This window comes from Daldinia caldariorum (assembly GCF_022478825.1).
Source record: "Daldinia caldariorum strain CBS 122874 unplaced genomic scaffold F4812scaffold_10, whole genome shotgun sequence".
Lineage (NCBI taxonomy): Eukaryota > Fungi > Ascomycota > Sordariomycetes > Xylariales > Hypoxylaceae > Daldinia > Daldinia caldariorum.
In genome coordinates, this window is record NW_025953046.1 from 877,861 (window position 1) to 905,581 (window position 27,721).

Genomic DNA, 27,721 nt, shown 5'->3' on the forward strand with positions numbered 1-27,721 from the left:
GCATGTCCCCTAATAACATTCACATAAAATAAATTTTTCCCCTGTAATATATCGCCTTAACTTTTAAATTTTTCCGGGGCAATGCCCCCGCGACCCTTATCCCCCCCCCCCCCCCCCCCCCCTTTTTTTTCCCTTTCCCTTAAAGAAGAAAAAGTTGCTCTTCCTCCCCGGGGTTCTTCTCTCTCTCTCTCCCGCTACACGGTTGTGGCTTACCCACCCACTTTTTTTCTCCCTTGTTCCCCAAGCCCTTGATGCTACCGAGGCGTCGTCTCTGAACTCAGAGACGGGACGAGTTGCTACTAGGTAGGTATATATAACCAGCGCTACGACGATGGCGCCTCGCCTACGAGTCTTGCTCCTCATACTCGCGTGCATCTCCTTGGCAATCGCCGCCTCCTCTCAAAACCTCACGACGTACGTCCCCGAATGCGCCCAGCCGTGCGTCCTAACCTCCATCGCGCAAAACTCCAACTGCACCGGGCCCAGCGACGTCCGGTGCCTGTGCAGCAACATCCGGTCCATAGGCCCGGGTGCGGTGTCCTGCGCCCAGGGCGCGTGCGCGGGCAATTCCACGGAGCAGATCAGGAGTACGTTGCCTTGCCTTGCCTTGCCCTGCCCGAACGGCCAACGACTATTAACCGGTAACCTATCGTGGCGGTGCCTTACCCCGAGCGTCGTCGTTACAATGATGCGTCGAGACGTGTAGGAGGCGCATGTAATGTACCTAGTACTGTATATTGATTTGCTGTGTTGTGCAGGTGAGCTACACTCGGGCTTCCTGCAGTTCTGCAGCGACAACGGGGCGCCAGCCGGCGGCGACTTTTCGGGGTTCCCGCCGTTTTGGTCTACGCCGGGGGGCGGTAGTAGGCCATCGTCATCACCACCACCGACCGCGTCGGCAACAACAACACCAAGCGCGACTTCGACTTTACCAGTAGCCGCCACCGACCAGCAGCAGCAGCAGCAGCAGCAGTCTCCGGACTCGGGCGGAGGCGGCCTAAGCGGCGGGGCTATAGCAGGGCTATCAGTAGGCGGAGTCATCGCGTGCATCGCGCTCACGGGGGGGTTAGTCCTGTACGCCTTCCGCCTCGGAAGGAGACACTCGAAGCTTCGATCCGGCGGCGAGCTTGGGGACCATCCCAATCCACCACAAGAAGGAGGCGCAGGAGGAGGAGGCGATAAAGACGATAAAGGCGACCACCCCTCCGACGGCATCGGCATCGGCGTCGCGCTAGGAACCGAGCACAAAGTCCAGCTGGAAGGCGCGCCGGTAAGCGAGCTGCCGACGGAGTACACGTTATCCGGGTTCGATCCCGTGAAGGAGCTAGCGACCCACGAGAAGCCGGTCGAGCTCAGCGCCGATCCCGTCGCGCGTCGGCCGGAGGAGGGGAGCCGGGTGTTGCCCACGACTTGGAGATTATGATGCTTAATGGCTATCACTGATATATACCTTAGGCACCTAGGTACCTATATAACGACCTTGTTTGGATCTAGACGGTTCGGCCATGGATAAAAATATACGACGGGAAATGGAAAGAAAAAGAAAAGACGTTGGATAGGTAATAAATACCCCGTGCCTAGTAGCATACGCTTAGGAGGTACCTTATATTACGAAATCGGTATATAAGGATTCAATGCCATAAATAATTAAAAATCAAATCGATTAAAATCTTTGATGAATACCCTTACTACACTAAGTATCTTAAGACAAAACCTCCTGATGCATAGACATTACCATTCCTATACCCAGCGTGACAAATTTAGTACTTGTTCAACCTATTATAATAAGCAAACATGACTTGTAAACGTTGAAAGTCCGGCATATGATCGTGGGGCGCGCTCGAAGGTCAGAAAGCAGTTTATTTCTCTTCGTAAATCTAAACTACAAGCTTAGGTAGTAGTCATTCATACTGAACCAAAACCCCCCATAACGCCGGTCCTCCAATACCTTAACTTTGCTGTTCTCGGCGGAATCGGGGCACCCACTTTCCAGCAGCGCCAGAAGGCTTTAGAGTCTCAGTAGGAGCCTGTGCAGGGGCCGCCGGCGGTGCATTTTCCCTGTCTCCGGAAGCAATCGGGGCACCAGCGCTTGCTTGAGCTTGCTTAGCAGCCTCGCGCTCACGCCAAGTAGGCTGCTTTCCTTGGAGAGGCAGCGGGGGTGGTCCAGACGCACGCTCGGCGACGGGGGCGGGACGCTCGTTAGAATCGGTGCGCCCCATGGGAGTACCAGTACGGCTTGGCCCGTTGCTACCGGCGGCACCAGCGGCACTTCTCGAGGCTTCGCGCTCACGCCAAGACGTTTTGGCACCGGCAAGATTGAGACGCGGCGCTCCAGACGGCCGATCGTTGGAGCCAGTACGGCTCATGTCGGCTGGCTCGCGTATGGATTGCGTGCGCTCTCGTTCCTTCTCTGCTTTTCTCTTGGCAAGCGCTTCTTCGGCTCTTCTCTCTTGAAGAGCTTGTTTTTCTTGAGCTTCTTGGCGCTCTCTCTCTCGCTGCTCCTTGATTCTGAGTAACTCCTGGCGCTTCGCTTCGGCGCGCTGCTCTTGTTCTCTCTTTTCCTGCTCGGCACGTTCCTCTTGCTCTCGCAGGGCCCTCTCTTTTTCTTCCCGTTCTCGCTTCTCCCGCAGCTTGCGCTCGCGGTATTCCTTCTTGCGGGCTGTGATTTGCTTCTCCAGCTCTCTTTCGGCGTCGCGTTGACGCTTCTCGAATTCATCACGGCGACGATCATGTAGAGACTTCCTGAACGATTCGTAGTGAGGCATGAGCCGGCTTAGGCGATGCTTGAGTTCGACACTGTGCTTGTGTTTCTCCTCAGCCTCCTTCAATGTCTCTGCCTTCGTGGCCTCGTAAGCAGCCAAGTCACGCTCACGCTGCTTGGCATAATCTTCAGGAAGCTTCTTGACTTCTTCTTTCCTAAAGGCACGCTCAAGATGGTCAATGCGCTTTCCAGTAATGCGAAGCCTCTCGTTGATATCGTTCTTCTCCCTCTCGAGCTGGGCAAGCTTCATAGCACGAAGACGGTTGCTATCAAATTCGTCCAGGTTCTCGATATCAATGTCGATAGCATTGGGTCCGATCTTGAGGTCAGCAATCTGCTTCTTGAGTTCCTCTCTGCGGACACGATCTCTCTCGTCTTTGAGACGCTTCTCTTCGCGCTCCTTCTGCTCTTGAGCCAACCGTCGCTCCTCAGCTTCGGCTAGCGCCTGCTCCTGGAGACGCTTCTGCCTTGCCTTCTCCTTTTCTCTCTTCGCCTGCAGCTCGGACGCCTCTTCCTTTCGCTTCTGGATAATGTCCTTGCGGGCTAGAATCTCATGGTGCTCTTGCTCAGCGCCAGCCTTGGCCCTGGCCAGTGCGGCTTGTCGGGATTCGCTTAGGCGCTGTCGGTAAGATGGATCAACATAGAAGCAGGTAGTGTATAGGGTAGTGGTTAGTCTAGTCAGCTGCGAGCGGACAATCTCCGAAGGGGTGTTCTGAAGACGTTGCACGGACCCGATAGGGCTTTCTGCGGAACCGGCCGCCGAGCCGGCATGGACAGCCTTTGAAGATGCGAATACATCCTTGTCGAAGTTTAGTACACCGGTAGCATGGTCCATACGAATTGAGAGGTCTCCCTTCTTATTCCCATTCATGATGAATTTCTCAATAGTTCCACGAGAAATCTGGAAAGGATCAGGGAATTGGGCAAGGCTCTCTACGAACGCTAGGTCAACGGACTCGTACACCTGAGACAATTGCTGGAACAATCGAGTCAAGATGACTTGTTGAAGCGGCAAAATGTACTTCTCCATTTCGGAGTCGGCGCTGATCTTGGTCAAAATAGGGGAAATCTTTTGGCAGATGGACAAGGGGTGGAAGTCGACCTCGAGAATGTTGTAGAGATCTCTGATCTCCGGGCGGGCGCGCTTTAGAAGTGACTTGGAAAGGGCATCACGGAACAAGCCGGCACGGGTAGGCGCGGTGGCCATGCCCAGCAGATGAGTGAGACGCGAGTTCTTGTTCTTCTTAGCCTCGTCAAAGTCGACCATTGCGCCTCGAGATCGGGATGTGCTGATGACAGGAATCGAGAGAGCCGACAGAAGAACGAAAGAAGCAGCCCTCTGAAGATCTGCCTCGGTAGCAGAAGGGTTATCGGACTTCTTGCTCTGGCCGGTGGCCACAAGAGCTGCGGACTGTCGGAGGAGAGAGTAGTATCGGGACCAAGCAGCGGCATGGAAAAGGTAGTTTTCGCCGACGAGGAAGATTCGGGTAAGTTTCTCGTAGTAGTTGGCCATCATAACGTTCTTGGGAGGTCGCTTGCTAAGGTTGAGAAGGGTATGGATATCTTCAACGCTTCGGAAGGCCTCCTGCCAGAGCTCAAGTTCGACAGCGACATTTAACTGCTGAAAACGGGTTTCCAGATGCCTTTGTAGGGTATCAGGGTCACTGAGGTTGATAGCATGCATCTGACTCGAGTATTTGGCGGCGGTCTGGACATGGTTGCGTAGGAGCTCACAGAGTCGTCGGAACTCCGTCTTTCGCTGGTACTTGAGGCAGAAATCGAAGGCCTGAGTAGCGGTGCTCTGGTAGAGAATTTCTAATCTGGCATTGTTTCGGAGGATATCGAGGACGGTACGGTAAGCTTCCCATAGGAACTTGAGCCACGGCGTGACGACAGCACGCTCGGTGCGATCCCTGGATTGCTCGCCCGAGACGGTGGCTAACAAGATAGACTCGGGGGTTTCGCTGGCTTCCAAGTCATCGATGCTCGATGTCGCAGTCGCTTCGATGCTTTCCTGCAGTTCATCCGCTTTCTTCTGTGCCTCTGTAACCTTTTCGGCGGCCAACTCGATAAACTTCTTGAGTACGAGTTCGATGGTGCTGATGTTGGTATTTTGGGCAATATTCTTATAGGAATAGAGTGCGTCTTTGGCTAGTTTTCCCTTCTTCTGCTCGACGGATAGCTCGACCAAAAGGAGCATGACAGGCTCCAGAGAGACGATGGGGACATTTCGGGAGCGTTTGGATGTAATATGGTCATGGAGAAGGTTTAGGGCGGCGGGAGCCTGATTGACGCCGATGAGCTCTTGGGCTCGCTTGAGAACATTCTCAGGCTTCTGGTGGGGTGGCGGCGGCATCTTGGGCAATCTCCTTGATGAAAAGGGATTGGGGGGGGATTGATGCTACCGGGGGGGACAACGGTGAAAAAAACCGCGATGTCTGGTGTTGAAGATTTTAGATTTGTGCCACTTTCTGTGGGCTAACGAAGGCGAGGGGCACGGGCTAATTTTTTGCACTCACGTGATTTCAGGTGGGCTGTCTGCCCAGGTGCCAACCTGTCCGCCTACCTAGGTACGTACCTAATAGGTGGGTAAGTCCGTTACCTGGTACTTCCGCAGCACGCGTATGGACCTTTTATGGAGATTATGCGGATTATGCTGCTCAAATAAATGCATATATCTTTTATTTAGATACCGTAACGATGTTAACAAAAATTGGTAATGGCTGTGTTCTCGTAGAATTACCATTGTTGAAAACAACTTGGTTGGTGATAAATAATCTGGCACAGAGGCAGGACTGATACAGAGGTGTATGGAAGACCTCCAGCGCTACCTATTCTTTGTTTCCACAGCAACCAACTTTAAGTACCTAGAGGCTAGGCAGGTAGGTATTAGGTAGGTAGGTACCTAAGGTTTATTTCGAATCATAGCGGTGATACCTAAATTTAGGCTTTCCCCTAATACGCCCCAAACATTACCAGTTCTTAAGGTAGAAGATATGTATCAGACATTGTCCAACCCATTACAATTGCAATAAGAATACGATAGTTATATTACATCAAGTTAGGTTCCCTTCACAACGCCGCCTTGCCCTTAAAGTCGCGTTTCCCAACATTCCTCTGCACGCTCAGGATCATCGCGACGTGGTGGCTCAACGCTATAATCTCGCCCTCCGCATCGCGAATCAGCATGTCGAGGTCGAACCGGCCGTCCTTGATCTGCTTGGAGGTGATGCGCACGGCGAGCCAGTCGACGCCGTCCTCGGGCAGCGGCGTCTTCATCTCGAGGTTCATCACCACCGTCGGGAACCACAGCGCCCCCCGCTGCTGGTCCCGCTTCCGCAGGTCCTCGCGCGCCGCCCGCGTCTCCGCCTTCTCCCCCGGCGCTTGTTGCGATTCCAGCAGCTGCCGCAGCTCCGGCGCCGCCAGGAATAGGTGCAGATTGAACGGGAACGAGTCCGCCACGTACGGCAGCGCCCTCTGCGTGATGCGCTCCCCGCTCGCCAGCCCGATCCACATGTCCAAGACCCCCGGCGTCAGGGCCCCGTGGCGGGGCAGGTAGAAGTGCCAGTTTCGCAGGGAGCGCACGAACTTGGATGGCTGGGGCGTGATTGACTCCTCCCAAGCGTCGTCTTTGCCCTTGGCCTTAAGCTCCTCGAAGTTTGGCAGGGGAGGAAGCGCCGCGGCGGGTGTTCCTTCGTAGCCGGTCGGTAGCGAGATGCCGCTAAAGTTTCGTAGATCTGTGTGGGTTGTATAGGCAAGTATAGTACGGCGTGAAACGGAGGGGGTGATCCATGGTGCTTGTGATAGTAGACCGTCCTGCCAAAGGGTTAAATGGAGCGTAGAAAGTTGCTGGCCTAGCTTCACGTCCTCGATTTCTACGATAGCGGGACCAACGGCTGTTCGGTTTGGATATTCAAAATGTGCAGTAAGAGTGTCCGGCTGGTTATTTGGGGAGAGGTGAATACTTGCGGCGGAGAGCATGCACGAGGCTGCGTAACCGCCATTAGGAACTGGGTTAAGTTGATGTTAGAACGAACAACTGTCCAAATCTAGGGAATCGGGTTCTCCCTCTCCCTCCCTTACCTGTACCCAGGCAGAAGGCCTCGCTAAGATGAATTTTATAATGGTGCGAATCCAGTTTTGTGACTTTAATGGCGTCAGAAAATGGGACGTAGGTCCCTTCCACCTTGTTTGAGGCCATGGAAACCTAAGGCTAGGCGGCGATAAACTCCTCCCTTGATAACGTAACTTTCAACTTGAACTTGAGAAGGGCGAGGAGGGGACACGCGGAAGCTGTTCTCAGGTTGGTTGGTTGGTTGATTGTTGGCTTGCAGATGCGATAGGATTTATCGGATGCTAAAATACGAATTATGAGAATTACATGCTATTCGAATACCCCCGCGTACGCATGTGAGCCTCGGCATTGCTACCTACCTCATGTACCTAAGGTATTTCGTGGCAAAAAGGGAGGGTCGCACAGTTGGCGGCTGACTTGGAGATTAAGTCTTGCAGGTAAAGAGGTACCCATAGGATTGATTACATTAAGTACCTAGACCTCTTACACAGTGCCCATCATTATAAAGTAAATCAAAAAAAGGGAGAACAAACAAAAGGGAGGAAGAGAGAAGAAAGAAAAGCGAGGAAGAGAGAAGAAAGAAAAGCGAGGAAGAGAGAAGAAAGAAAAGCGAGGAAGAAAGACGATGCGACGCATAGGTCTAGGTAATTACGGAATAATAAATGATTGCCAGTTAACTAGCCTAAAACTAACCCAAGATTCATTTAACATCTAGGTACCTAAGGTATATTAACTTTTAAGTCTACTGCGTAGGTTAGAGGTAAGTAATGTTAGTTATTGCTTCAAAATTCAATATGTTTAGTAAAATAGAATTAGAATTACGTAGGTTCATCTTCACATCATCCAAACAAAAAGGATTCCGTAATATTAAGTAAACGACAAGCTTAAGTGGAAGTTCCTCCTTCAAGATGGTCTCACGGGGTAAAGAGTCAGACCCCTCCCCCTTTATCAACGACTCCCTCATCTGAGCGTCCCTGTCGGCATCTTATTCAGTGTCCTTCTTCTCCTCCAAACCAAATTCAGTATCGAGGGTTGTACGTAACTTGACCTCCTTCTCAAACAGACTCAATATCAACGCTACTCCAGAAAATACGATGGAGATTTGGAAGACACGTTGAATCGCCTGCCTATAAACAGCACGGATTTCCGTCTGTATTTCCGGCGGAAACTGGTAGACGAAGTCGGCTGATGCCTCCTGGTACGCGCTCCCGGATCCGATAATCTGGGCCACCTGAGGGTTGGAAACGGCCCCCTCAGTGAGCAACTGGCTCACGCGGTCGTTAAAGATGGCGGCCGGTATCGCCACTCCCCAGACGTGGCCAAAAAGGCGGAGAAAATACCAGGTCGCCGTGCAAGCCGCCAAGTCGCGCTCGTGAATAAACGCCTGGAAGGCCGGTAGCATCGTCGTGAAAACCATGCCGCCACCGACTGCAACAATGCACTGAAATATAGCCCATTGCGCAACACTTGTCTCTTCCCACTGTAATGTGAACAGACCAAGCCCAAGCGTTTGGATGGCAAACGCAACTATATGAATTAGCTTGTAGCGGCCCCAGCGGGCGAGCGCAACAGCGCCTACTATGGAACCTGGTATGCCAAGGAGCGAAATAGGGAGCATGGCAACGCCAGACCGGCGCGGCGAGTAAAGAAGAACGCCCTGGAAGAAAACCGGTAGAAAGAATATGCACCAGTAAAGGAGGCCCGCGTACAGGAAGGTATTGATGGCTAGTATAACCGAGGTGGGAGTTCGGAAAAAACGCGGCGGCATGAGAGGTTCGGCTGAAAGCCCGCTGGTTTGGAGCCAGGCGAATATAAAAAGACCCAGAAAGCCCACGAGTAGCGGAACCAGCGTGTGCCATGACCGCCAAGGATACCGTGTACCTGCATAACTCAGGGCGTATAGGACAGACACCGTACTGGCTACCAATATGCCATTTCCAACCAGATCTATACGCTTTAGCTTCTGCCAAAATGACATCTCCTTGTTATAGCTGACACGTAAGAATACGAAGAGCACTGCAAAGGCTGCACCGCCGATTGGCAAGTTCATGTAGAAGATCCAACGCCACGTCGTCGAAGAGACGATAGCGCCGCCGATGAAGGGGCCGAGCGCGGAGCCGATGCCGAAGATGGACATGAGAATGGCCGAGTAGTTACCTCGGCGGCGGAGCGGTACCAAGTCGCTAATGATGATGCTCGACACCATGATGATGCCACCCGAGCCAACGCCCTGAACAGCCCGTCCCGCGATCAACATGCCGCCCGTACTAGCCCCTCCGCAGATACCACTGCCGAGCATGAACAGGCCGACAACGGTGAGCATGACATATCTTCGACCGAAGACATTGCAGAACTGACCAAATAATGGCTGTGTTGCGGTGCTGATTTAATGTTAAAGACGTTAGCGGCCATTACCTTTAAAGGGGGGGTGAGCTATAGTTGGTCGCAGTGCATACCTAGAAAGAAAGAAGGCATTGATGACCCAGATGAAATTATCACCGAGCTGTAGGTCTGTCAGGATGACAGGTGCTGCGATCGAAACGACAGTGTTCTCTAGTGCTGCCAGTAAATTCGTGATGCCTAAGCCGGCGATAATAGCGTAGATTCGGAAATTAGGTTTGAAGGGTGGAGGAGAAGGCGTCCCGGTATCCATCTCAGTATCCGTCTCGTTCGATTGCAGCGGCGGATCCTGCATTTCCGCATGGGACGGAGGTTTCCCTCTAGCCATCTCTACCATATCAGGACCAGTCGTCTTAGCTTTGGCTGTATCAGCTTCGAAAACGCCGCCTACTGCTGCCATTCTCTTTTATTCATAAGATTTTAGTCCCTCAAGGATAAGAAACTGATGAAAAGAGACCAACAAAAATATTGGGTTAGCTTAAAGATGAGCAGGCGGGCCAGATGCAAACAGGCTATCAATGAGTTTGCTACCCTTAGGTAGGCTGGGACCTAGGTAAAGGTAAGTTAGGTACCCCCAGAATGAATTAAGTACGCACTTACTGACCAACATGTACAATACCTACAGGTAATGCCGTGGCCCCCAATGTATACGGTGCCAGAATTGGGAATGTTTGTTAAGTATTGCATTGCCTTTACCTTAGGTATACGGGCGTGTCATCGTAGGAACAAGTTAATCTCTTCGAATAGCTGCATTTCATCAAGGCTCTTAGGTACTCCCCGATCTTTTATTGTCATGATGCAAGGTACCTAATACAGCATAAAAACGCGAGGTACTTGAGGTAAGTAAAAGTTCAAGTTACAGCACATGATGCATCCCTGTTATAATTAGTCATATTGGTCAACTTACCAAGTACATCCTACCTATCATTTTTGTGTAACCGCAGAAAGTGGAACACCATGTGGTGTGTTATATGTGTGTTACGTATAATACCTATAGGTATGGGTAACAATAATCATTCCCCCCTATTCCTTCGTTGCACCCTCCCTTTCTGTCACATGACATAATGCATATATACTTCTCATAATACCAATGATTCCATGATTAGGTACTTTCTCAACATGGCTAATCGAACCTCTAGTCCTTACATAAGAACCTCCCAATGCATACTAATGCGAAAGTTTAAGCGAGTTTATTTCAACGTCTCTTATAATAACGTATCAGCTTTAAAGAAGCACAAACGGTGCTACGGTACAATGGACTTTTTTTTTTTTTTTTTCTTTAATTAAAACATTTTTTTTTTTTTTAAAAAAAACCAAATGACCATGCCATCTCATTCATCCAATAGTAGCAACCAACTTCTCACCCGAAACCCCGCCATTGGCCAACACCTTCAGCCCTTCCAAAACCCCCTGCAGCCCTCCGTCCAACACCCGCACCGGGTGTGCCTTTATCTCCCCACGCTCCAGCAAGCGCTGAACGGCCCCCAGATGGCGCACCGCCAGCTCGTGCTTGTCCCTGCTCGCAGGCCGATCGTACCCGGTTTGTTTCCGTCCTTGTCCTTGCCCTCGTGCTTGTCTCTGCCCCCCTTCTAGCTCAACATCCTCCCCGTACGCCTCGGCCGCTAGCACGAACGCCGCGCGCACCGCCTGCCGCGCCCCCAGGATCTCCTCCGGCACCCGCTCGAGCGACGCGTACCGCCCCCCCGGCCGCTGTATCGCGGCGTAGCACACAGCCGCGCTGCGCGCGTCGCTCACGCAGTCCAGCGCGTACCGCAGGCGGCCCCCTGCTCGCGCCGCGATCTCCGCCGCCAGGTCCCCGTCCCCGTCCTCGTACGCCACGCGGTCGAGGGCCGCGGACGCCCCTCTGTCCCGCACCAGCCCGAAGTTGCGCCGCGAGCACGTCGCGATCGGGTCGTACCCCGATTGCCGGAGCAGCTGGATCGCGATCGTGCCCGTCGCCGTGCTGCCCCCGTACACGAGCACGGGGGTCGGCTTCTCGCGAACCTCGGGGGCGTCCGGAGTGCCCGGGAGGTTGAGCGCGTCGGGCGACCAGAAGGCTAGGATGCACGTGCAGATCGCGGTGGCTAGGGTGGCGGCTTGAAAAGGGTCCATTGTGGCGGGGTTGTTTATGGAAGGAGAAGGAGAAGGGGAAGCGGGAGGCGCAATGCGCAACAGGAGGTCGGCGCGCGCGCGTACGTACTCGGCAAACGCACCGTTGGCCTTCCGGTGCGTGGGCGAGAAGTTAAACGCGGCGCCGCTAACCATGGTGCCGAGCTTCAAGGCGTCGGTATCCACATCCGCGGCGGCCTGGACCACCGTGCCGGAAAAGTCGGATCCTAGGTAAGCCCCCGGGATGGGGAAATTGCGGAGGATCTTGTGGTCAGAAGGATTGAGGGCGACGGCGTACGTCTTGACTAGCACGTAGCCGGGCGGGAGCGACGGGATGGCCGCCTTGTCAACGAGATAAGGCTGACCGTTGTCATCTTGTTGGAGGGCTTGTTGAGAGGGCGGGAGCTGTGTCATGGCCATTGCAACTACAATTGGCATTAGAGGTAGTGAGTGTGCAAGGTCTTTTCAATTTGCCTTCGCTGTCGTGTCTGTTTTATTTTACATAAATATCTAACATAGGTACCCAAGGTACCTCTCCTATGTCAAATCAAAGCACCTCCGAGATGGTAAGTCAAACTAAGTCCTAGTGCAACTTACGCGCCTCATTTATGTCGCACGACGATAACTTGATTCAGAGTTACACAGATAAAGTTGATATAGATGATGGTTACCTAAGTAGGTAAGCACATTATTAGATTAATACTTGAGGGGGTGGCTGGCCTAGGCATGCTACCGTCCCGTCGTAGGAATGGTTAATACATGCAATGTTCCTAGCAACCCGCCCTAATGGAACACCTCTTGCGGCGCAGCTACTTGAAGCCGATCCAGCCTGCATGTTAGCCCGCCCGCTGCATATGTAGGATTCATATAGCCATTCCGCGAGGTATGGATGCACAAGGGCTGGGCTGTGCTTGTAGGACTTGGGACTCAATTGGAATTCATTGGATAGCAAAGCAGATCATGACGGAGTGCATAAATTAGCTGGACATGAGCCCATCAAGCAGGTATCGCTCCAAATGGTCGCACTTCTTGACCACCCTCGCGGTTCGCATTCTGAGCGAAAGGGATACTCCTCGCCTCGGCGTAACGCACCTTCAAGTAAAATTCAACGGGAGCTGAAGCATCCGAGAATGCCGTGGCGTTCATTCTACTTTGGTCCTAGGTACCTATCCAGTAGATAAACTTTGCAAGCATGTACGTAGTCCTTATTCTTTTTAGTATTCACTTTTAAGAGGAGCGGTAGCTTCAAGGTCACCCGAGCTGATTATCATATACATTGCTACAACTGCTACAACTCCGCATTAAGCCCTGACCGGCACAAACCTGACACGAACCTCAGGCTTTTCGTACATACCCCATCCCCTCAAGTCTCTGTCCATGTCGATATCCTGCCCGGAGGCCATTTCCATATTGAATGTCCATAGAACCTTTGCGACGAATAACCTGCTTTGCCACCAGGCGATCTCCCTCCCCGCACACATCCGAGGTCCCTGACTGAACGGCTGGAAACCTTTACGGTTGTCGTTAGCGAACTGCGGGTCATACAGCGGGTGCCCCTCCGGCAGCCAGCGCTCCGGCAGGAAGTCCAACGGTTTGTGGAAGTTACGAGGACTACGTGCCAGCGCAAAGGCGCTGGATTGGCAAACAACCTAAACAGCGTTAGGTACTATTAGGTTAGGTAGGCATAGATTGAGAACAGGAAAATGAGTGAATGTGGTAACTTACCCCCTTCGGAATGAAGGTTCCGTCTACTAGAGCACCCGGACTAACAACCGGCATCCCCGTAAGTACACCTGGCATCACTCGAAGGGACTCCTTCAGACAGGCTGTCAAGTAAGCTAGTGACGCAGCTGTATCCGGCGTGATCTCCTCGTAAGTTGCAAAAGCCCCCCTAATTTCCTCCGTTAAGGTTTTCAAGATCTTGGGGTTCTTAAGGAGATAATAAATCGTAAAATAAAACCACAGTGCCGGAGGTTCGTATCCTGCTACAAGCAGCTGACCTGCAATTTGTTCCAAATGCCGTAGTTGCCTTCGGTCTTTTGGAGGCTCACGGTCTTCCGGAATCATCTGCTCGAAGAAGTCGAGGTGCATGACAGAACCTTTACGTCGGATACGCCGTTCCAATTGTTGACGGCTATGATCCCTGATATGGGAATGGGGCCTCATGGTAGTGAATAAAAAGGGGTATTTCAACGGGCTGAGAAGAGGAAATCTCCATGATACCTGGATGACGACCAGAGCCCTGTTGAATCCCGAAAGGAGGCTGAGATACTCCGGAGTTTTCACTATTTAAGAAGTTAACACCCTTTTTTCCAGGCGGAGAAAAGGCGAACATTGAAAGGAAACCAGGGTAGAAAACTTACTGTCCTTCAGAGCGTTCATCTCCCGATTATATGCCATATCAGCTGAAATATCAACACACAACCAGTTGATCCATTTAGGCAAGCTAACGCCATCGGCATTCCCACCTAGGGTTTTCATGCGTTCGACGAAAAGGTCAATATATCTATGTAAGGTTGGCTCTTTGGCTTTGAGGGCTGCTCCTTTGAAAGCTGGACCTAATTGTTTAGCCACCTGACGATGCAGAATGGGATCCCATTCCCATATAAGACCGCCATGCTCGTCATTTCCATGATTGTTAATCTGCGTTTTCGGGAAAAGCTCTATATTTTTGTTATGAGAGCCGTAGAGATCTACATTGCCTTGTATAAGCCGATGCAGCACTAGGTAATGGAGCACGTGTTTAATGTCATGTCACAGGACTCACCGGCCAAAGCCTGCGGGGTGACAAAAGCTAGCTCATTGGGCGCGATCCGGACAACATCACCTATGCGTGCTAGTTAATACCTATTCGGTTGAAGTATGAGGCTAGTGGCAGACTTTGCACATACCATATTTCCTTAGCACGTCCTCGATAGCCCAGGGCCACCGTCCCGCCAATCTAGGTGCTTGGTGAGCTAAAGCTATAATCTGAAAGGCCCGAGATTCCTCTCTGCTAGGAGGTAGGAGACGATGTTACTTACGAATGGTATGCATACCAAATATCAGAAACGGCGGCAATCTTGGGACCGGGATATTTTGACAGGGGATGAAAGTATAGGCGGTAAATCGATCGGATGATTAGATTAACCACAACCTGTTATATTTGGAATTAAGAAATGTGGAATCTCCAAGAGACGCTGTGGATATGCTCACGGCTCCAAATAGCAAGGTAAATAGCCGCTGTACAGCCGTTGAATCGAAAAAAAGGATCTCAGGGTACGACATGACCGGCAGTAGCCCGTGCTGGTATGAAGATGGGATAGAGAATCTGTTGTAAGGAGTTAGATTGGTTGCGATCAGATGGGGAAGATCGTGAAAGATAACGAGGAAGAGACGCTCTTCGCATTATCGAATGCCGGACCGGTTGCAAGGGGATAGACAAGTCCATGCACAGGTTGACACATGTGACATTGAAGAGCGAAAGAGTGTGTAACCTTTGATGTTGGAAGAAAACAGGGGGATGCCTCGGCACGTCCACAGGTCTTTGTTGGTGACGATTATTACTTATATTTAGGTACCTAAGGTACCTACCTTGCATAATACAACTTATACGTGTATTAGATACATGCAGTGTACGTATGCCCAGGTTAGGTACCTGTAGGAATTAGATGCAGACCGGATAGGTGGGTACCAACAGTTACACAAACTTTGGAGGATCAAATAGGTGCTACCCAGTTTGATTTATGTAACCATGACCTGTAACCTTTTACGGCATAAAACACAGCATCGAATGTTTCTTTTAGTGCTTACCTTAGGAGGTACCTACTATAACTTAATCCGACTGGTCACCTAGGGTACCCGTATTGCTTTCGTGTGGGCGCTAACAAAAACATAACATCATGTTTTTCGAATCCTACTTTTTCTTTTCTTTCTTCATCCGCCTTGAACAAAGGAGGGGGTACCTTAGGAGGTAGGTATGTATTCGGCGCGTAACGCACGATGCAACTATTTAGGTACCTAACCTAAGGTAGGTCTTTAAGGTATGATTTTCCATACTAAACATAGCTACCTCCTATCTTACACTCATCTTTAGGCGTTTGCATACCTTAGGACCTAGGTACAGGCAGGCAGGTATGTACGATCCCCAACTTCTCCAACTAACTGACATCGAATCGCCTTTCTACCCGTATATTATGCGGCTCTGGGCGTGAGCGTGACTCGTACAGGTTGTACTCGGTCAACGCGTGGCTCTCCGTCTGGTGTGTTGCATCGGGCCAAGCAAGGCAGGCAATATTCTCTTCATCCAGATGCCTCCACTCCGCCTGGTGCGGTTCCCTCGCCCTATGGAACCCTTTACCATTGCTCGACCCTTGTGTCGACCGTGTCGTTCCAGTTTGCGTTCTCGATGCCCAGGATGCCCATCTGAATGACACATGACTAATCATATACGACGAGACTCGGCTCCATGACGGTAAGATGGGATGTATCACGGGCAAGCAGCAGCAGAGCAAAGAGACGAACATCTGGATACACGTCCAGATGGATACCATGCTAAAAGCGTCTGGTCATCGAGACGAATTAGTATGTAAGCTCGTAAGGAGACATTCGCCTAATATGTAGGTAGGTAAAGTTCATATCTGGTTCACAATCACTTACAAAGGGTAGTCGGAGAGTATGTGATACCGATTTTGATGAATCCTATTATTCCAACACTGGGCCGTAGGTACGCTGTAGTTAGCAACTAACTCCAAACACCGCTAGAGGAGATCAAGTGAAGAAAAAAAAAAAGAAAAAAAGGGGGAAAAAGGGGGACTGACAGCGCACCGAGGCCAAAAAGAAACCTGAGCCTCAATTTCATCGAAGTGGTGACTTGAAGTGGCCGTATCATAAACATGGCAAGAATAACCATAGCAAAATCGATAAGCGAGTTTGGCGTCTCTCCACCGAGGATCACCGTCCCTTCATCCGTGCAAGTCCCCGGTATCGAGAGGTCGAAATACCTGTTAAACGGCCTGCACTGCAGGGCCTGGAAGATGCAGAAAATGACAAACAGGACCGCCTGTGCTGCTCCCAACAAGTATATCCAGATCCTGTACGGACGACTGACGCCGAAGATGCGATGGTAGAGAGCTAGGACGCTGAGCTTCACAGACAGCGTGTGCGCAAAGTAGAAGTAGAGAGCCGCAATGTCCCACTACATTTAGTGTGATTATTGATTCTATCAAAAGAGTAAAGGGAGGGATTGAAAGCCTTCATCTCAGCTGCCAAGTCTCATGTGCAGAGAGCGGCGAGAAAATAAAACATACCTTACGCATATGTTCGTAGTCTAGTGGGCTTTCAGCAACTTCTTCAGCAATTTGGCGTCCATTGAGGATACTAATCGCTATACGCAAGGCACGCAAGTACGTTAGAACGGCTACCTGACCCAGATGATAATAGCAGCCGTTTTAACTTACCCATCAGGCCCCCAAGGTTGGTGAGTATGAAGAACAAGGTGGCTAACGCGGCCATCCAATCCTCGAGACCTGGCTTACGCATGCCGCGATAGGTCGCGAAGAAACGCAAACATGTCAGAGCGATGCCAATCGGCGTGAATAATGTCAGAATGATAAGCTGTGCGAATTCGGTCGAGTTCTTCCACAGTTCAAAAGCCATTTTTGTTGTTCTGTTGTTCTGTTGTTCTGCTGTTCTGCTGCCAGCGTTGGCAGCTACCGCAACTCAGCAGGATGGTGAAGTTTTAGGAAGAAAGTTGCCAAGGTAAAATTTTTCTTCTTTTTCTTTTTCTTCCCACTATGTGCTCAAGTTGGCAACTTAGCATCGGTTTGGTTCAGTGTTGATGTTTTGGTGATAGAGAGGTATGAGGGTTAGTACCTAAGGTAGGGTAGGATTAGGAGCCGAAGGCCAAACTCGCTATTCACTTCCTGCCTAGGAAGGATGTAGTCCTAACATGGATGTACGAAATCTATCTAACCTCTCGGCGGCAAGCTGATGGTGGTTCTCGCCATAATGTCCGACGGAATGGCCACGCCGGCATATGCAAGAGTGTTAACATGTCTCAACTGCACACATACCTTATACCCCTGTTTTCAAATAAAAAGAAATTTATATTAGAGATCCTTCTGCAACTCTATTAAGCACAGTATAGCTACCTTACATACCATCTCCTTTACGAAATTCAGTCACGGAGAGTTGCACTGGGCTGAGAAGGGAGGCGTGTTACGCACTCTACCTCGGAATGATGCTTATGCTAGGTAATTGGGTTAGATACGGAAATCCGCTATTCACGACATGCTGCGGCTACTTCCTGACGCCGAGCTTGACTCATCCCAACTCAACCTAAGAATATCGATGTCGAGGAGCTTTTGGTAAAAGGCAAATATATTAATATTCATGCAGCGGGTCGTCAAAGGTACCTAAGGCTAGGAGGAAATCTGATTGGTTTACTTACCTGTCGTGAGTCCTACGCTGAAGACACACGAGGAAGACTGAGTTTTAGTTTATCGGAAATATATACCGGTATACCTGTCTTGCTTAGATGATTATCCTCAAGATGACCACAATAAGTTTAACTCTAGTCTCTCTTATCACACTCCTCACACACCTTATCAGGCATAGTTACTTCCATCATGACTGTAGAAGGAGAACAAGAGATCGCCATCATTGGCTCCGGATGCCGGTTCCCCGGAAACGCCACCTCCCCGTCTAAGCTCTGGGACCTCTTGCGTGAACCAAGGCTTGTGGCAAGCCAGGTACCGGCTCTGAAGGGATTCTACCATGAAAACGGACAATATCACGGACACGCCAACGTCAAGGAGGCGTACCTACTGACGGAAGATGGAGAACAACAACAAGACCAAGATCATCACCGGCGTTTCGACGCCGCTTTCTTCGGGATCAACCCGGCGGAAGCCAACGTGCTGGACCCGCAGATCCGGCTCCTCCTGGAGACCGTGTACGAGGCTCTCGAGGCCGGGGGGCAGACGGTGTCGGGCCTGCGGGGGTCGGACACGGCGGTGTACGCGGGGCAGATGGTCAACGACTACGAGCTGGTCATGTACCGGGACCACGAGAACCTGGGCAAGTACCACGCGACGGGGACGTCGCGGACGATGCTGTCGAACCGCGTGTCGTACTTCTTCGACTGGCGCGGGCCCTCCGTCACCCTCGACACCGCCTGCAGCTCCAGCCTCGTCGCGCTGCACCTCGCCGTCCAGCAGCTGCGCCTGGGCCTGTCGCGCGTCGCCGTCGTCGCCGGCTCCAACCTCATCTTCGACGCCGGCACCTTCATCGCCGAGACGAACCTCCAAATGCTCTCGCCCGAGGGCCGCTCGCGCATGTGGGACGCCGGCGCGAACGGCTACGCGCGCGGCGAAGGCGTCGCGGCGGTCGTGCTGAAGACGCGCAGGGCCGCCGAGGCCGATGGAGACCACATCGAGTGCATTATCCGCGAGACGGCGGTGGGCCAGGACGGGAAAACGCCCGGACAGACCATGTACGTGCCTGATGGAAGAATCCAAGTGCTACTATTACTACTACTACTGCTGCTGTTTGCTTTGTGTCGGAAGTTAATCATCCTTCTTTCTTTTTGTTGTTTTGTAGGCCAAGCGCATCCGCGCAAGCACAGCTTATCCGGGACTGCTACCAGCGTGCCGGGCTGGATTTAGCAAACCCCATGCACCGGCCGCAGTATTTCGAGGCCCACGGGACAGGCACGCCGGCTGGAGATCCAATTGAGGCCGAAGCCATCAGTTCCACATTCTTCCCGAGCGACGGAGAAAACGGCCCGCTAAACCCCCTTTTCGTGGGTAGCATCAAGACCGTCGTCGGCCACACCGAAGGCACGGCGGGTATTGCGGGCGTGTTGAAAGCGTCGCTCGCCATCCAGAACGCCATGATCCCGCCGAATCTTCTGTTCAACCGTCTGAATCCGGACATCGAGCCTTTCTATGGTGACTTGCGCATCCCAACGACGCTGATGCCGTGGCCCGCCGTGGCAGAAGGGAGTCCACGCCGAGTGAGCGTAAACAGGTGAGATATTATCCTGCATGCCTACCTCCTATTATCTAGTCTCTCGTTCGTTATGAGGTGCTTTCTTCCGTCCCCTGACACTTTTGCCGTGCCAGCTTCGGTTTCGGCGGAACAAACGCTCATGCCATTCTCGAGAGCTATGAGCCGCCGGCCCGGCTCTCGCAGCAGCATACGTCGCCTATATTCATGCCGTTTGTCTTCTCCGCGGCTTCGGAAGCATCGCTGAAATCCTATTTGGGAGAGTTTTGTCGCTACTTGCGTGAACATGAGACTGCCTGTGATATGAGGGACATTGCCTTCACGCTAGCTACTCGGCGGACTCGTCTTCTCGTAGCCACTAGCATCGGGGCACCTACCTGTCGCGAGCTGTGCGAAAAGCTCGAGGAGAAGCTCAAGGCCGCAGGAAGCAGTTCCGAGCAGCGCGTCGGCGTTCGCATGCCGCGCCAGATCGGAGATGCCGACACGCCTCGGGTGCTTGGGGTGTTCACGGGACAAGGCGCCCAGTGGGCTCGGATGGGCTCGGAGTTAATCACCGCGTCTGCCGCCTCGCAGCGGATCATACAAACCCTCCAAAGACGACTTGATCAACTCCCCGCCGCCGATCGCCCCAAATGGTCGTTGGTCAAAGAGCTGCAAAAAGACGCCGCCTCTTCGCGCATAGCCGACGCCGCTCTTTCCCAGCCTCTCTGCACGGCGGTGCAAATCCTGCAAGTGGAGCTCTTGCGCGCTGCGGGTATCAAATTTACCGCCGTTGTCGGCCACTCGTCCGGCGAGATCGCAGCCGCCTACGCGGCGGGCTTGATATCGGCCGGGGACGCTATCTGCATCGCGTATTACCGCGGCCTGTACTCGGGGCTCGCGCGGGGTAGCGGTGGGCAAAAGGGTGCTATGATGGCCGTGAGGACGTCCGCCGACGATGCCCACGACCTGCTTAGCTTTCCGGAGTTCGAAGGTCGCGCCTGCGTGGCCGCCGTTAATTCGGCGACAAGCGTCACGCTTTCGGGGGATCAGGATGCTATTAAAGAGTTGGAAATCATCTTTAGAGACGAGAAGAAGCCCACTAGAATTTTGCGGGTGGACACGGCATATCATTCCCACCATATGGAGGCATGTTCTGCTAAATATCTGGACGCTATCACGGCACTTGATGTAGAAGTCGGCCCAGGTGGTCGATCTGTTTGGTTCTCAAGCGTTTACGGGACGGAGATAGACACAAACGACTTGTTGAAGGGCCCTTATTGGGATAGAAATATGGTCAGACCGGTCTTATTTATGCAAGCTATCGATAGCGCTTGCGCCTTTATGGGATCTGTTGATCTTACTATTGAATTGGGCCCCCATCCAGCGCTCAAGAGCCCTGCCCTGCAGACCATACAGGGGAAGACATCATTGAAGGTTCCTTATACCGGTTTGTTCCACCGCGGTATTTCGGCCATTACGTCGTTCGCTGACGGTCTCGGCTACGCCTGGCTACATATGGGAAAGGGGGCCATCGCCCTAGAAAATTATGATCAATTTCTGTCCGGTAACTCGAACCCCAGACTGGTTAAGGGGCTCCCGAAGTACGCTTGGGACCACAGCAACGAGTACTGGCACGAATCAAGATATGCCAGAGCGGTACGTATGCGTCCAGACCCAGTTCACGAATTACTCGGTCACTTGACCCCGGATAGCACCGCGCAGGATATGCGATGGCGCCATACATTGCGCCTTTCCGAGATCCAGTGGCTTCTGGGCCATCGACTGCAGAATGTGGTTATCTTTCCAGCGACAGGCTACGTCGTAGGCGTACTGGAAGCTGCCCTGAAACTCTGTGAGCATAATTCCGCCAGACTGGTTGAGATTCACGATATGAATATCATTTCGGCCCTGATATTTGATCCGGACGACGTGAGTATAGAGATGATCCTCTCCGTAACGGATATCTCCAAGCCCGATGAAGAAACAATCGAAGCGAATTTTAAGTATCATGCGACATCTGGAAAGGGCACCGAGCCTCTCGAATTAAAGGCCAGAGGACGTATACGAATCCGCTTGGGCCGACCTCACCACACCATTCTCCCTTCTCGGCTTCCACAGCGACCGAATCTCTTGCCGGTCTCAGAGGCAAGATTCTACGAGTCGCTATCGGAGCTCGAGTACCAGTATAGCGGCCAATTCCTAGCATTAAAAGGAATGAAAAGAGCGCTCGGTGCCGCATCAGGATCCGTCGCTATCTTCGAGTCGTCAAGTTCCCTGATCCATCCTGCAGCGTTGGATGCCGCCTTTGTACGTTGAATGTTTAGGTACCTCCTATTCGATAAACTCACGATTTCGTGCTAATTTGTGTGTGGTAGCAATCTATTTTCCTGGCGTACGCGTCGCCCGATGACGGGGCGCAAAAGTCAATGCATCTCCCCACGAGTATTGCACGCATCGCCTTCAACCCAGATCTGTGTGCGCATACGAGAGATAAGCAGATTTCATGGGCCATTGACACCGTCAGTCCCGAAGCATTTCCCCATGCCAACATGGTAGCCGATATCGACATCTACCCGGACGGTCTTGATCATGCAATGGTCCAGGTCCAAGGATTGGAATGTAGACCATTCTCCCAGCACACTGCGAGTAGTGATAAGGAGGTCTTTTCAAATATTGTATGGGGTGTCTTAGACCCAGACGCATATATCGTAGGCTGCGATGGCTCTTCGACGCCGGGCCAGTCCATGCTAGTAGCGGCCCTTGAAAGAGCTGCAAGTTACTACTTGCGCGTTTTAGATCGAGAGATACCAATCCACCACCAATCCAGGATCGAAGAGCCGTACAATAGCCTGTTTAAGTTTATATCGCTTATCGAGTTCCTATGGCACGCTGGGGAATCGCAATTTTGGCAATCAGAATGGGAACGGGACACTCCGGAAACTATTGCTGCAGCATGTGAGCCGTTTGCGGACACGATCGATGTGAAAATCATATCAGACTTTGGGAAGAATCTGGTTGACATTGTCAAGGGTGATGAATCAGCTGTAGACTTTGCCATGCGAGCCAACCTCGTGAAGGAGTGGTACACCAAGGGGTTCGGGATAAAGACTTCTACAGCACATCTGACTCAGATATTGAAGCAGATGATACATCGATATCCCCGAATGCATATCCTCGAGGTTGGTGGAGAAATAGGCACGGCAACAGAGACGATCTTACAAGAAATCGGCTCGAAATTTGCCTCTTATACCGTGACGACGACTACTTCTGACTCCTTTAATTCAGTAAAGAATGAGCTCCAATGGCTTAAGGATAAGATAAAATTTAAGCCGTTCGACGCCTCGAAGGACGTACAAGAGCAAGATCTCCCCAAAGCGTCATATGATGTAGTCATAGCATCTCTAGCCCTACATACGACACCAGACCTCGATCGAACGCTGCGTAACTTACGGCGTCTACTGAAACCTGGCGGCCACCTCCTTGTACTTGAAGTTCTACCGCGCCTCAGATCCTATTTGGGGATTATCTTTAGGGGATTTCCAAATCGGTGGGCCGATTTTAAGGAGAGAAAGACCATATCACCCATAGTCACCCCTATGAAGTGGGACGAATTACTGCGTAATAACGGCTTTTCGGGAATCGACTCGAGAACTGAGGGAGATAATCGCGTGGCACCCTTCTATGTATTCATCTCACAAGCTGTGGATGAGAAGATTGCGTTTCTTCGGGAGCCCCTTTCGCTCCCTTTCCCCTCGTCGACTCCAAAAACAAAGATGATCCGGGATATGATAGTACTGAGCGAAGAGAGCCAGAAAAGGGCTCCAATTGCCTGCCAACTCTCAGATATCCTCCGACCATACTGTAGCAGTATTAGAAACGTTCACTCGTTGATGGATCTTGCTGACGCTGACATTTCGTCCGACACAGTCGTCCTAAGTTTGAGAGACTTAGATACTTCAGTCTTCAAACGGCTTGATAGTGCAAAATGGGAAGCTCTGAAGAAAGCGATTCTACTGCCGAGAGCCCTCATCTGGGTCACTCGGGGTCGGCTTGCCGATAAGCCATATGCAAATATGATGTTGGGTCTCATCCGCGGCGCGGCGCGTGATAACCCAACCCTCGACTATCTGCTCCTAGATACCGAAGATGCTCGCAAGATGGACCATCGTGTTATTGCAGAGACGGTTCTGCGACACATAGCTACATCTCAGTGGCGGCAGCACGATAACATGAAGCTCACCGTCGAGAATGAACTTGTACTAGATAAAACAGGTCGATTCTTGATACCTCGTCTCGTGATGAACGAGGAGATGAATGACCGCTATAACTCAAATCACCGAGATATCCGCCGTCAAGTCAAGCTCGATCATCATAGAATTTGCATATATGCATCCGATTCAAAATGGGACGTCAAGTTGAAACCGCCGGCGCATCATCAAGACCACGGGAGCATACAGTTGCGGACTACCCACTCCCTCCTCTCGCCCATTCGGGTCGCTGAATTCGGCTGTATGTTCATGGTATTTGGGGAAAACACCGCCTCTGGCAATAAAATGATTGCTCTGTCGACTGAGAATACCTCTCTTGTCTATCCTAAAGAAGAGTTCTCCATCCCCGTTACTGCATCATCGGGTTCCGAAACCCAGCTTTTGTGGCTGACAGCCCATTACTTGCTTGCGTCTGTTGTCTTGAGAGGATTGTCGAAGGGTGATAAAGTACTAGTCAATAACCCTAGATATGAATTCGCCTCTATAATAGCTGAGCAAGCGGCACACCTTGGCGTACAGGTTACATTTGTAGTGACAAATACTAATGCTTTGGTACAAGATTCTAGCTGGCTAAGGATTCACCCGGCTACTCCGAAGCGGGATATAGCACGGCTTATATCCCCTGACTTTTCTGTCTTCGTTGATATGACGCATCTTAAGAACGTTGAACCGGTCGTTGAGCGCATCGCGTCTACGTTCACAGCCTATTGCAGGCGGGAATATCTCGAGTCTCTGTTTGGTAAGACGGCTTGGGATGCTACGGCGTCACACACGGAAGATATTCGCAGCAGGTTTACGAAAGCCGTTGCGTGGGCTTCTATTGCATTAGAAAACCCCACGAAGTTCGCATTGACATATGCTCCCTCCATTCCCATTAATACCTTCCCCCAGGATCAGAACAGACTAGCACTGCCTATTATTGTTGAATGGAATACGATATCTGAAGTTTCTGTCGAAGTCCAGCCTGTCGATTCTCTGGTATCCCTTCCAGGAAACAAAACTTATTGGCTTGTTGGACTCACTGGCGGACTCGGTCTATCGTTGTGTGAATGGATGGTACAGCGTGGAGCGCGATACTTTGTCATCAGCAGTCGCAAGCCCAATGTTGAGATGACTTGGCTGGACAAGATGCGCGCGAAGGGAGTAACCATCAAGATCTCCGCATGGTAAGTGATACTTTAGGATTCCACGTCATACTTCTCTGAGCTGGTCGTCGTTAACTTCTTGACAGTGACGTAACCGAGCGACGTGAAGTTGTAGCGCTCTATGCCGAAATTTGTTCAGTCATGCCGGAAGTTGCTGGCGTTGCGCAAGGTGCCATGGTCCTCCAGGACGTTGCCATCCAGGACATGACATTGGAGCAATTATCTGCAGTCGCAATGCCTAAAGTTAAAGGAAGTATCCATTTGAATGAGATCTTCCATGAAAATACGTTGGACTTTTTCGTATTTTTTTCATCAACAGGATCTGTGATCGGAAATCATGGCCAGGCAAACTATGCGGCAGCCAATACTTTCATGGCTAGTCTTGCGGAACGACGTAGAAGGCTTGGCCTGGCTGCGTCTATCATACACATTGGCCCTATCTTCGGGGTAGGCTATATTGCCAGGGCGGCAGAAGGCTCACTTATGGGCAACGTGACTTTACAAACAGGAGGGTTCGTCCGCACTTCTGAACGAGACTTGCATCAACTCTTCGCAGAAGCTATAGTCGCAGGACGCCCCGGCTCCACTGCCCAAGTAGAACTTGTTTCGGGTGTACGAAGAATCAGCCAGCAGGAAGAACATCAGCCTGTATGGGAATCATGGTCACGGATGAGCCACTTCGTCGAAGGCCACGGAGAATCAGAGGATCCCATCACCGCCGGTAATCGAGCCAATCTACCAATCAAGGCGTTGCTTGAAAAGGCGTGCAGCCGCGAACAGGTTTATACCATCATATGGGACGCTTTTACCCATAAGCTTGGTTCCTATTTCCAGCTTGACACCAACCAGTTGAGCAATGCTGAGCTTAACCTTATGCGCTTCGACCATATGGGAATCGACTCTCTCACGGCGATAGAAATTCGTGGCTGGTTTATGAAGACTCTCGACGTTAATATCCCTGTCCTCAAAATTATGAACGGCGGCACTATCGGTGAATTGGTCACTACCGCAACAGAAACTATCCCTTCACGACTGGTTTCGAGGTTAGATGGATATTCTGCAAAAGATGTCTCTGCACCCTCCAACAAAAAGGAGATCACCCGGAATTTGAACGGAGATACCGGTAAATTCGTTGCTTTTCCACAGGCGAAAAAGGTCTTAAATCTTGAGTCGATCCAAGATTCTCCTCCAACTACAAGCTCAGGTTCGATTATCTTAAAATCGGTTCCCGTGTCTTTTACACAGGCGAGGTTTTATCCTTCGGGGATCTTCCTGGAAGATAGGGTTGGCCTTAACCACACTGCCTGGGCACGTATCACAGGAAAGATAAATCCAGAAAGACTGGCGGGAGCCGTGCGGGCACTGGGCCAGCAGCACGAGATTTTAAGGACGGCGTTTTTTGATCAAGATGAAAAGCAAATGCAGCACGTCTTAGATGCTCCTCTCCTACATCTAGAACACCAGGAGATCGAGAGTGAAGAGGAGGTGGAGAGGATAGCCATGGCGATCCAAAAAGGATACGTGTATGATGTGGCACGGGGCGAAACTTCGCGACTAATCCTACTCACTCGCTCTGGAATAGATAATTATCTTGTGGCAGGTTTCCACCCTCTTGTCATCGATGCAACTTCGCTCCAAACTTTTCTGAAGTGGCTTGCATTTCACTACACCTATCCCAATACGAATCAGCAGGTAAAGCAGTTTGCAGAGGCCTCAGAGCAGCGGTACGCGGCTTACGCAGCTGGGAAGTTCGAACCTGAGCTGCAATACTGGCGAAAAGAGTTCGCGACAACTCCGCCTCCATTGCCCCTCTTAACGTTGACAAAAGTAGATGAGCGCCCCGTTCTGAAAGCTTATGAGAACATCCGAGCCGGCTGTAGAATCAGCGTAGACATCAAGCAACAGATTTTTAAAATATGTCGTCGTATCCAGGTCACGCCATTTCAATTCTACCTGGCTGCATTGAGAGCTCTGCTGCTTCGGTATACAATCGATGGTGAGGACGTCATTATGGGTGTTGCTGAGTCTGGAAGGACCTACGATGTCGAAGACATGGATGTCATTGGTCCATTGTATAACCTTGTACTTGTGCGTATTTCAAGTCACGCCACCGCTAGATTTGAGGAACTGTTAGAAATTACGCGTGAGAAGACTTTAGCGGCTATGGAACACTCAAAGGTCCCTTATCCGATGGTTGTGAAGGAGTAAGTCATCCCGCCTCCGGAATGGGCCATCCGCCTACTCTTGCTAATTCTTTAAATTCAGGCTTGGTCTCCAGCGCGAGGCGAAATATTACCCCTTTTTCCAGGTATTTGCTGATTACCGCATGGGCCAGCGCGATACAACACCCTGGGGCGATAACAACGAACTCCAAATGATGGGGTTCGATCTGAACGTACCCTACGACGTTTACCTCGACACCATCGACGAGCCAGACGGTGAATGTGCTCATTATTTTTTCTTGCGTAAGGACCTCTTTGGTGAGGCTGAGGCCGAGAAGTTAGCTAGGAGCTATGAGCGCTTAATATGCGCTTTTGCAGCACAGCCGAGGATGGCTGTAAGTGAGGTGGACTTGGCTGAAGATTGAGAAAGCTTATGATAAGTTTTGATTAACTAGCATTTGGATAGTTAGTTGTAACTTGTAAACTACCTGCTTCGAGTCTTCGACTCCTATTCTTAAAGGGAAAACTCCTGCCAAGCCTGGGTGCTTGGGTGCTTGCTTGGGTGCTTGGGTGATTAGATGAAAACTAAAAAACGAAGAACGATACCCGGAAAATAATCGAGATAGAGTGGTTACCTGATTAGGCCACTAACCACATAGGAAATCTTCTGGAAAACAATGATTGACGTAGAGAAGTATAAAAGTATCGGTAATAAACGCGGCACGGTTGAAACAGGCAACATTGTATCACACTGTATCATTGTATCGTACGGGATGAAGTCGCGTTGAGATTCAATGCGAAATTGGCGCAATTAGACGCTAATAAAAACA

The 27,721-nt window shown here is 51.2% G+C and overlaps 6 protein-coding genes across 6 annotated transcripts; 2 read left to right on the forward strand and 4 right to left on the reverse strand.

The window, feature by feature from the left end:
• The first annotated feature begins 126 nt into the window (after positions 1 to 126).
• Positions 127 to 1,648, forward strand: F4812DRAFT_54900 (uncharacterized protein). The gene is made up of 2 exons (XM_047939193.1): positions 127 to 587; positions 759 to 1,648. The coding sequence occupies exons 1-2, from the start codon at positions 332 to 334 to the stop codon at positions 1,421 to 1,423; spliced, it is 921 nt and encodes a 306-aa protein (XP_047789546.1). The 5' UTR covers positions 127 to 331; the 3' UTR covers positions 1,424 to 1,648.
• F4812DRAFT_54910 (uncharacterized protein) lies at positions 1,586 to 5,230 on the reverse strand. The gene has a single exon (XM_047939194.1). The coding sequence runs from the start codon at positions 5,115 to 5,117 to the stop codon at positions 1,950 to 1,952; it is 3,168 nt and encodes a 1,055-aa protein (XP_047789547.1). The 5' UTR covers positions 5,118 to 5,230; the 3' UTR covers positions 1,586 to 1,949.
• Positions 5,231 to 5,515: 285 nt separating this feature from the next.
• Positions 5,516 to 7,391, reverse strand: F4812DRAFT_54896 (thioesterase family protein). Its single transcript, XM_047939192.1, has 2 exons — positions 6,845 to 7,391; positions 5,516 to 6,771 (listed from the first exon to the last, which is right to left on the reverse strand). Exons 1-2 carry the CDS (start codon positions 6,960 to 6,962, stop codon positions 5,834 to 5,836), a joined length of 1,056 nt encoding a protein of 351 aa, XP_047789548.1. The 5' UTR covers positions 6,963 to 7,391; the 3' UTR covers positions 5,516 to 5,833.
• A 430-nt stretch (positions 7,392 to 7,821) lies between these two features.
• On the reverse strand, positions 7,822 to 11,765 carry F4812DRAFT_451529 (MFS general substrate transporter; the record flags this gene model as incomplete). The annotated part of the gene is made up of 4 exons (XM_047936225.1): positions 7,822 to 9,217; positions 9,293 to 9,525; positions 9,571 to 9,637; positions 10,774 to 11,765. 4 exons carry the CDS (start codon positions 11,763 to 11,765, stop codon positions 7,822 to 7,824), a joined length of 2,688 nt encoding a protein of 895 aa, XP_047789549.1.
• Positions 11,766 to 12,341: 576 nt separating this feature from the next.
• Positions 12,342 to 16,982, reverse strand: F4812DRAFT_460081 (benzoate 4-monooxygenase cytochrome P450; the record flags this gene model as incomplete). Its single annotated transcript, XM_047937647.1, has 11 exons — positions 12,342 to 12,503; positions 12,680 to 12,994; positions 13,071 to 13,630; positions 13,709 to 14,038; positions 14,113 to 14,172; positions 14,237 to 14,286; positions 15,552 to 15,888; positions 15,984 to 16,039; positions 16,145 to 16,521; positions 16,634 to 16,710; positions 16,784 to 16,982. The coding sequence occupies 11 exons, from the start codon at positions 16,980 to 16,982 to the stop codon at positions 12,342 to 12,344; spliced, it is 2,523 nt and encodes an 840-aa protein (XP_047789550.1).
• Positions 16,983 to 17,953: 971 nt separating this feature from the next.
• On the forward strand, positions 17,954 to 27,316 carry F4812DRAFT_465308 (uncharacterized protein; the record flags this gene model as incomplete). The annotated part of the gene is made up of 6 exons (XM_047938425.1): positions 17,954 to 18,819; positions 18,927 to 19,355; positions 19,451 to 21,623; positions 21,692 to 24,750; positions 24,816 to 26,933; positions 26,995 to 27,316. The coding sequence occupies 6 exons, from the start codon at positions 17,954 to 17,956 to the stop codon at positions 27,314 to 27,316; spliced, it is 8,967 nt and encodes a 2,988-aa protein (XP_047789551.1).
• Positions 27,317 to 27,721: the final 405 nt, after the last annotated feature.